This window comes from Leptonotus elevatus, chromosome 5 (genome assembly GCF_054856555.1).
Source record: "Leptonotus elevatus isolate MCC_2025b chromosome 5, RoL_Lele_1.0, whole genome shotgun sequence".
Classification (NCBI taxonomy): domain Eukaryota; kingdom Metazoa; phylum Chordata; class Actinopteri; order Syngnathiformes; family Syngnathidae; genus Leptonotus; species Leptonotus elevatus.
The window spans coordinates 165,907-174,338 of record NC_141243.1 but is presented as its reverse complement, the minus strand read 5'-3'; the positions used below and the strand labels follow the sequence as shown (position 1 = coordinate 174,338).

Here is an 8,432-nt window from a genome sequence, read left to right as displayed (position 1 = left end):
AACACGTGACAAGTTTGGGTCACGTGACCAACCAAATCAACCTCGCAAAAGGTTTCCGCTCGCGAGGCTTCATGTGTGCAGGCCAAGTCTCATTATTGACACTGACACAGATCTTCTGATGACCTCAAATGCTTGTGCAAACAAATACTCAAATTTGGATTGCTTTATTTTCTAAACATTTGTATTCTTTACTATTTCAAGTTATTTCAGTGATCATTGTGGGTTTTGCTTCCATGAACAGAAGGCCACCAACAGTTTTGTCCACGAAATTGTCATTTATTGCTAAACAATTTATCCTTCGATATTTTGATGCAAATTCATGAACTCAATTGCAAGAAAACATTGAAATCGGTCAAAAGGAAATGAGTCTTGACCGTAGACAATGAAAGAATGTTGTTTTCTGATTAAACCCTTTTTACTTATTTGTTCTTTTGTTGTATAGTATTTTGTTCCGTACATGTTTGGTGTGTGCGCATGTTTTGAATTTCAATATCTACTTGTTTGGATGAATAAAGTTGAGAAGGGGGAGAAACTCGTCAAGCAGCAAATGTGCTATATTATAGACACGTTGTAAATATCAAACCTCAAGCATTCATATTATTCAGTGACGACATGCTCAATGAGAGTTGGCTGAAAAAGAAAAGCACATGCGAGGTAATTGAACACTCAAAAGTGGCCCTGGGTGCGAATGTGCTGGTGAATGGTTGGTTGTCTCCGTGTTCAGTTGAAGGTGTAACCCCGCCTCTCTCGCACAAAGTCGGCTGCGATAGGCCCCGGCACGCTCGCGACCCGCGCGCCCTTCAGGTAATGGGCGGACGGAATTTGGCCTCAAGGTCAAATGTGATTTTCAAGAAGCTTTATTGACGTCAACATCATCGCGCTCGTCTTCTATGAGTCCCGTTGCTCGTGGCCAGGAAGCTGCTAGCATGCAGCGGAGCGTCTTAGCAGAAGGACAGGAAGTTTGGACAGGCGCAGTCCAAAGCTTATTGGCCGTCTTGAGGCTCCGCCCCCTTGCGGTCAGTGTCCGGAGGGTGTGGCGAGGATGAAGAGGAGGAGGAGGAGGAGGCGGCGGCGGCGCAGAGGAGGACCGGGTGGCGCAGGTCGTGCTGTTGCGCGCCCTCCGCAGCCACCTCCAGGCACACGTAGGGGGCGACGCCGAGCTGACGCACGTCCACTTCCGAGCTGGCCCCTCCCCCTCCTCGGTTGGCCGCCCCCCTCGGGGTCTTGCGGCTGCGGGGCAGCAGAGATCGTATCTTGGGCAGCCATCGCTTGCGGACCCTGCGAGCGTTGGTGCACATGTCGGCCGCGATCACGTTCATCTCGCTCTCCTTGAAGCTCGGACCGAAGTTCTGGCAGTAAACTGAGCAGCGCCCACAATCGTTAGTCACACGCTTATCAGGATTAGCGTCACCCGTCGGCTGTGTTGGGAATCAAACCTTCCTGAGGGCATACGCGCCTATCGAGCGGCGCCCGGAAATGCGCGCCAACAAACGAACCCGAAGTGGCTCCCGCCGCTGTGAGAACATTTGGGACCGTCCGTCAATGCTTTTCAACGGCGCATAACAATCAAGAATCCCTTCGCCGCCGGGAACGATTGATTGGCAACACAGCCGGAGCGCACGTCTCGCGCGGCTTACGTTTCACCGTGTTCAGCACTCGGTTGTCCAGCGGCCTCCGGCTCGGGTCGTTGGTGGACGAGCGGATCCCCGTCCCGCAGCTGTTGGCGAGCGTGTTTCTACGGACGCCACAACAACACAATCACTGGCTCTGCACACGCACACACACAAACAGTTTCATCCAAAGGAACCCGAAGGGGGTGAAAAAGGGGCCGGCCCAGTTTTCGGGTTCAACGCACACTCTTAAATCTGCGGCATCAAAAAGAAAGCGATTTGGGCAAAACGCGGACTGACTTCGACCTCATGTTTGGGCGGCGCCTCCAGCGGCGTGCAATCGGCACCGGCTTTGCCCCGACAGCGTCCCGTCACGCGACTTCTGTGCGTCCGAGTGTCAGTGAACGCATCGCACGTCCATATGGCTGCTGGTGTGCTCATTGGCTCACAAATGTGCTCCTTTTTCGTGTTTTGGGCGTCCGCCGCTGGAGCGAGCACTTTTTTCTAGTTTGCGGTTCTGCAAACGTAGCATCTTTTCAACACAAATTGTTGCGAGAAGAAAAAGGCTTCGTTTGCGTGACCCCGGTCAACTTGCCGGACTACTTTGGTCTCGACCAAAACGGGACCAGATTTCGCGTCGCGGGACGCTGTCAGGAGAAAGTCGCTGCTGATTGCACGCCACTGCAGATTCAGGTCCAAAGCGGTCCAAAGCGGTCCCTTTAGGGACGATCGGTCTCGTGCTGGTATTTAGCCTCATCTGGAGTTTACTTTGGGCTGCATTCCTAAACAAGCCGACTCCGAGAAGGCCGCCGCCGGCCTCGCGCCCTCCGCCGGCCTCGCGCCCTCCGCCGGCCTCGCGCCCTCCGCCGGCCTCGCGCCCTCCGCCGGCCTCGCGCCCTCCGCGGGCGGGGCCTCCATCAGAAGGATTCGGGCCTCCAACCGGCAGGTGGGCGGCGATTTGGCGCGCTCTAAAATCCGTTAGTTCAACTGTTTTTAGAGTGGACTCCTCCCACATTTCACGGCAGGTTAATTGAGCGCGGATGCTTCTTGGTCTCCGCGTGCCCCGCCATTGGCCGGCAACCTGTTCAGGGCGTACCCCGCCCACTGCCCGAAGCCGGCTGGGTTTGGCTGAATGATAAATGAAAATGAATGCGTGTTTTTAGAGTGCGCCGTGTGACAAAGCAGCTACATGACGCGGCGGCGTTCTGGCCAAGAAAGACAACAAAAGATTGAACCAGGTGAGTTCACGTCAAACTTCAAGCCACGCCCATATCAGGACCTTGTTGTACTTATGTTAGCATGCTAAGCTAACCTGTCAAAGAAGGTGGCCAGCAGCCTCCTGAGCAGAACTTTGTGTTTCACCCCCGCACACAGGTGGCAGTTCATCAGCTGGCCCCGCGTCATCAACACGCCCGAACCTACGCACGCACGCACACGCACGCACACGCACGCACGCACGTCAGTGTCTTGTATCTGTAAAGTTGTATTATTAGGCCTTCTTGTTGTCATAATGTCAAAAAAAAAAAAATAATAATAATAATAATATCAAATGGAGCGCATGCACGCGGCAGGTGACTTGTTTCCGCTCTTGGCTTGTTTCAAGCTACTGGTCCGCCCTCTCGCGGGAAACGAACCTCATTCTTGAAATCAATTCTATCCAAAGTGTCGCGATGCTTTCCAACACATCTTTACAAAACTACACTCAACAAAAATATAAACACAACACTTTTGTTTACGTTCCAATTTTTTAAGAGATGAACTCAAACATCAACATTTTTTCCACTTACGCAATATCACCAATTCTCTCAAATAAAATTCACAAAGCAGTCTAAATCTGGGATAGTGAGCACTTCTCCTTTGCCGAGATCATCCATCCCGCCTCGCAGGTGTGCGATATCAAGATGCGGATGAGGTGCAGTTTTGTTTTATTAAAGGGGGAGGGAGGGGGGGGTCGTCTGTGGACCCAGAAAACCAACCAGCACTGGTGTCTCATCAGCATGTTGATTTGGCACACCTGTGTGGTTCGATGGATGATCTCGGCAAAGGAGAAGTGCTCACTATCCCAGATTTAGACTGCTTTGTGAGCAATATTTGAGCGAAATGCTGAAAATGACGTTTTAGAAAAAATGCAATTAAAGCAAAAGTGTCGCGTTGATATTTTCGTTGAGTGTCGTTAAGTTGTGCACAAGCGATGAAGCAACGTGGACGTTATTGGGGATTTGTTTTGCTAACTACACAACACAACATTTAAGAATACGAAAAGCAACAAAAATCAAAACAAATCAAACAAATACAAATGAATAAGTCACCATCGGCACAAAAAGTCATTGAAAGCAAGCAGATGAGAACAAAAAAAGGAGAACGTCCAAGAAGCTTGTGGCGCCGCCGCCGCGCACGCCGTCCCGTTTCTTCGTACCTGCCACCAGCTCCAGCTTCTCTCCGGGCTCCCCGTCGGCGTAGAGCGCGGGGTGGCACCGATAGCCGATCTGACTGATCAGACTGGCGGGGAGCGCCGCGTTGTCTCCGCCCACCAGAAGGCACGCGCGCCGCTCGCTGGCCGACGCCATTTTCTCCTGACCTGGGTCGACCGCGTCACACGTGAAAAGACACAAAGACCCGTCACGCCGGCGCCGGCGCCGTCCGACCGGACTTCTTACCCCGGTGTCCGCGCATGTGTTGGTATATTGCGGCCTGCGCGGCGTTGCCGTAGTAACCGTCCTCCGGCTCCGCCTCCGACGGGGCCCGCGTGATCGGCGAGTCTGCGGGCAGGCCGGACGCTTCTGAACCCGAGCAGCGGCCGCCCGCCAGGAGGTAGGACTGCAGACCCAGGACCAGGCTCCCGGCAGGACCCAGGAAACAAGCAGCGCCCCTTCGGGTGGTCTGGAGCGCCCCCGCAAAGTCCACTCTGAGCATGCAAAAAAGGGCGAGTCACAAGTCGGGCCAGGACTCGGCAGACAGACGACATCGCCGCTCATTGGATCCTGGTCTTTGGCAAAACTGAACCGACTCATAGATCATATTCCTGGTCTGCAGGGACAACGCGGGTCGCGGTTCCTGGGCCGGCTGGACTAATGAGATCGTTGTAAAGAATGAAAAAAATAAAAACATCAAGATCCAATGATATGGGAGCAACCTGAGGCGATCTTGTCAAACCAGGACAGGTCAGACCATTACCAGTCAGACCCAGTCTCATGTGACCTTCTGACCTGGCATTCAGTTCTTCTGGAGATCCTGCACGGCCCTCCGGAGGCGTGTCCTGCCGTTCCTGTTTGATCTGGCTCACGGTCATTAAAAGGTCCTCTGGAGTCATGGACGACGAGGGGTCTGGACTGGAATGCTGGAGGTGGACCACAGACCGGTCCAAAGGTCCCAGTTCGTCTGCCGAGGTGGTCTGCGAACCGCCACCGCACAGAAAAGACATCACAATAAAGAACGGCTCTCCTGGACAACACAGAAAAACCGCATCATGCTTTTGGGGAAGAAGTGATGAACCTTTCAGATCAGGGTTCCTGATCTTGGACTAAGCAGAACATGATTCCTGGGCCAGTTGGACTGAGTGCGCGATGGTCCTGAACAAAGTTCATGCGTGTTGCTGCCTTTTGACTCCCTTGAAAAAGAGCTTTGGAAACTCAATGGGAGATTTGCCGGTTGCGTGAAAGGTCCCGCCAGACTTCCAGAGTCAGGAACTCTGGAAGTCTGGCTGGACCCCGGCTCGACATAGCCGGACTGGGTGGTGCGTGGTTCCCGATCTTGCTGGGCCAAGCGGATATTTGGTATCATCGGACTAACAAGAAGATCGCGGCTGCCGGTCTGCCGGGCCGACGCCGGCGCCGGCGCCGAACGACACTCACCTGTGAATCGCAGCAGTGCGGCGATGAGGACGTCGTCTTGGTCTTCATGAGCTCCAGGCTCCTCTCCACGATGTTCTGGACCTGCAGGTACCCGGCCGTGTACATGAGGACCAGCTGCTCGTTGGCGACCACGTCGAGACGACCCGTGTAGCAAAAAGTCAAGATCTGACGGAAGCAGGAGGGCGTCACCGAGGACGGGAGCTCGTACGTGGGCCGGGACCACTCCGATGCGTCAGAGGACTCGGCGCTGAACAGGTCTCGGAAGTACAGCGAGGACGCGGCCAGGACGGCGCGGTGGGCTTTGAAGTGCTGACCCTGGACCAGGATGGAGACGTCGCAGTGGAGTCCCAGCAGGCGTTGCTGGTTCAGGCTGCTCAGAACGCTGCTGCCGAAGTCGCCCACCGAAACCTGGACGCCAGTTTCTGCCATGATGCAAGCGGGCTTACGGATGGCTGGTCCTGACGTTGGTTCCGGGGTCGCCGCCTGAAGGTCTGGGATCCATGTCGTGCTGGCGGGGAACCAAGACCGAGGAAATGAAGCAATTTCAGGAGAAGCAGATTCCACAAGAGTCGGGAAGAGTCCACTCAAGTCTGGCAGGGTCGTCCACTAGCGTACACCGCAGTCGGCTAGTGTCGGGTCAGACCAACGGGGTCGGGTAGAGTCCGGCGAGCGTGATGAGGAAAAGGTCAGAGTGCGTCCTGCGTTGCCGGCACTTTACGGGCAAACGCAAAAGATAGCGCTGAAGCTAACAAGGCTAACCACAGGCAACATTTCTCCGCCGTCTCGGAATGTTCTCGGTCGTTTCTTGGAAATCACGCCCTGCCTTGAACATCAGAACCTGGCGGAGCACGCGGGGACCGGCAGACGTCTGCATGGACCTCGGCACGGCTCTTGGAACCGCCGACAAACCGACCCCAAAACAGCCACGGTCGCGTCTCTTATGACGTCTGAGGACAGAAATCTAAAAAACCTAAAAAAACGAGCCCCGGCCGGTGAGGCGGCGAGTCCGGTCCGGCAGTTGGGCCACTTTGGGAGGCCGACAAGCACACCCAAGAACTGCGCCGTCGCGCTCGACGGGCTGCGCAGCGCATTCGTCGCGCGCTGGGACGTTCGCAAGCGTCTTCAGCACCTCAAGTCTGCAAGCGTCTTCCCCGCAGCCAAGAAAAGCGCCGCTCGCCCGCCTCAGGCTGCCGACCAGCTGCGCCAACGCCGATCATCACGGAGCGCCTCGGTCCATCCTCGGACCCCCGCCAGGTTGCCGACAGGAAGGAAAGAAGCAGTTGCCGTTCGGAAGGTTCCAAGTGCTCAACAAAGACAAGACAAGCAAATCCTGCACCTGTGACAAAATGTCTTCCACGAACCCGATGATGGAGATTCCGGTCAGTACCACCGACTGTCACACCCGACTAAGTGGGGCCAAATTCGTTCTCCGCATTTGAGCAGCAACAGGAGGCGCGCTCGCGAATCATTTGGTGCTCGAACCCCCAATCCCAAGCCTTCATGCTGAGTGTCAAGCAGGGAGGTCTTTGGGGATTGAACCCACGACCTCCCAGTCAAGGCCCGGACACGCTACCGCGAGGCTGAGCTCTCAGTTTGTACAACTTCTCTCAACATCCACTCGGGTTTGAGCTGGAGATCTTTTGGATGGCGGAATTTTTTGTAATATCTTCAGTTGAGCTCATCAAGTTTTGCGCCAAACGTGCTGCTATTGCGCTGGAGACGGACGGCGCGGCCAGGACGATCCAACCATCGGCCGACACCCCGCTCAGAACACCATCTGACTTGAGACTCGTCACACTCACCTGCTCGTTCCCAATCAAATGAGTCCGCATTCCTCCTTTGCCTTTTCTCCCCAGAGGCGCGCAAACTGCGGCCGCGGGGCCACTTGGGGCCCGCCGCCCGTTTCTAGGCGACCCTCGGCCCATGTGACAACGAGCAAACGACACCACCCGGGCGGATTGCCCGCATTGTGCTATTCAATGCTACTTGCTCGTACCATCAGCTGAAGGAGACGCGACTCGCCAGGTCTGACTTTTGCACCGATCGCAACCGCCTGCGACGCCGATTGTTTACGCTCCGCTTTCTGCTGTGTCAGTCAAGGTCATCTTAGAACAGTACCGCTGCGAAGTCCGGTAGAGTCAAGCAGAGTTCGGAGTCCAGCTCCGTCATCAGTCCTGTCCACAAGAATCCAGTCCAAACGTGTAGTCCGGTACGCTTTACAGGAGTCCAATCAAGCCCGGCCGGCATCAAGTGTGCCGGTTGGTCCGGTTCGGTCTCGTGCTTGTCAAGTTGGGTTTCGGGGCTCACCTCCTCTCTGGTCCTCTTCCCACGGCGGCAGCGCAGGCAAGCAGACACACGCGCGCGCGCGCGCACTCGCGCAGCGTCTGGGGCTGGGGGGGTTGCAGACAGACAGGAGGGGTGCGAGAGGCGAGAGTCACCTGAGGACAGCCAGAGAGCTAATGCGGCTAACTGCTAATGCGGCTAACTGCCCTGCAGAGGACGGCAAGGGAGGCGCGCGCGCACACGCGCCGGCGTGCGTGTTTGTGTGTGTGGCATGACTGTGCGAAACATCAGCACTGCATTGCAGTCGAGACGCTTGGCGTGCCCACTGCGGTCGCACGCACGCACGCACGCACGCACGTTAGACTGAGCAGTGAAGATGAAGTCAGACGAGAACAAAAAACGTGCTGAGTCACGTTCTTGCTTGAAGATGACATTTTTAATGGCAACAAGAAAACATCTGAAAATCGCAGCAGAAAACCTTCAAAGCAGTTGACGGCCAAACTCAAGTTTCAAGTTTCGAGTCAGCAGGTGGCGCCATGCTGGCCATGACGTCATACAAAATCCTTCACTTGCTGCTCAGGTCTGTCTGGCGCTTCATTGCCTCCTTCCGGTGGGTTTCGCGAGCATCAAAATCAAACGGACTTTTATTTTTCAATTCACAGTAAACCAAAAAAACAACGTGTTTTTG

General features: G+C 55.1%; 1 protein-coding gene across 1 annotated transcript; it reads right to left on the bottom strand.

Annotated features, from left to right (window-relative positions):
* Positions 1-148: 148 nt before the first annotated feature.
* On the bottom strand, positions 149-8,081 carry LOC147173118 (nucleus accumbens-associated protein 2-like). Its single transcript, XM_086076718.1, has 8 exons — positions 7,769-8,081; positions 5,462-5,969; positions 4,817-5,001; positions 4,268-4,515; positions 4,027-4,188; positions 2,923-3,028; positions 1,638-1,735; positions 149-1,360 (listed from the first exon to the last, which is right to left on the bottom strand). Exons 2-8 carry the CDS (start codon positions 5,888-5,890, stop codon positions 984-986), a joined length of 1,605 nt encoding a protein of 534 aa, XP_085932844.1. The 5' UTR covers positions 5,891-5,969; positions 7,769-8,081; the 3' UTR covers positions 149-983.
* Positions 8,082-8,432: the final 351 nt, after the last annotated feature.